The sequence below is a fragment of the Bison bison genome, unplaced genomic scaffold (assembly GCF_000754665.1).
Source record: "Bison bison bison isolate TAMUID 2011002044 unplaced genomic scaffold, Bison_UMD1.0 scf7180017864472, whole genome shotgun sequence".
Taxonomy (NCBI): Eukaryota; Metazoa; Chordata; class Mammalia; order Artiodactyla; family Bovidae; genus Bison; species Bison bison.
In genome coordinates, this window is record NW_011495033.1 from 3,173,135 (window position 1) to 3,173,750 (window position 616).

The window sequence follows — 616 nt, forward strand, 5'->3', positions numbered from 1 at the left end:
GAGCGCTCCTGCGGGACAGGTAAAGAGACGTCTAGGGCCCATCTACCCGGAAGCGGGGCGGGAAGCAGCATGGAGGCCCTCAGACACCGCGGGCCTCGCCACCCTCCAGTGGGGTCAAAGGGTCTCGAGTCACCTCCCTGGCTCCCTCCCACCCGGTGGGAGTGGATCCCAGCCCCACCTCTGGTGAGGATCTGTGAAAGCTCTCAGGCCGCCTTTGGGCTGGGAAAGGACGCCACCTTGACACCAGCAGGGTCCCCGATGAGGGGACCGCGGTTTCTTTGGGCCAAGGTGGGCTGCCCAGCCGGCAGTGGCCGGACGCGCTGTGGACAGGGTCCCGGTCGTGTTCTCTATGTGGAGGCGGGGGTGGGGGCATAGACGCTTCGAAACCTTCTCAGGACGGGCGGGCACCGACCTGTCCTGCCGGCGGCCTTCGTAGGACATGGGGTGAGTGCCCGGTTTGCTGTTGGTGAGCGCCTCCCAGATGGTGACCTGCGGGGCGGGGTGTGAGCCCGTTAGCTGTGGTGGCGACAGCGTGGTCCCGGTGGGGAACCCTCCGCATGGCCTCTGGAGATGCACCTGGTCGTACTCACTGCCCGCCTCTAGCAGGCTCTGCTGG

General features: G+C 67.0%; 1 protein-coding gene across 1 annotated transcript in view; it reads right to left on the reverse strand.

Annotated features, from left to right (window-relative positions):
- Nucleotides 1–203: 203 nt before the first annotated feature.
- The window catches only part of ANKRD13B (ankyrin repeat domain 13B), an 11,682-nt gene continuing 11,269 nt past the window's right edge, over nt 204–616 (reverse strand). Inside the window, exons 14-15 of the mRNA XM_010861680.1 lie at nt 388–612; nt 204–320 (exon numbers count right to left, since the gene is read on the reverse strand). Coding sequence (XP_010859982.1) covers nt 204–320; nt 388–612 — 342 coding nt within the window. The remainder of the gene's footprint in view (nt 321–387; nt 613–616) is intronic.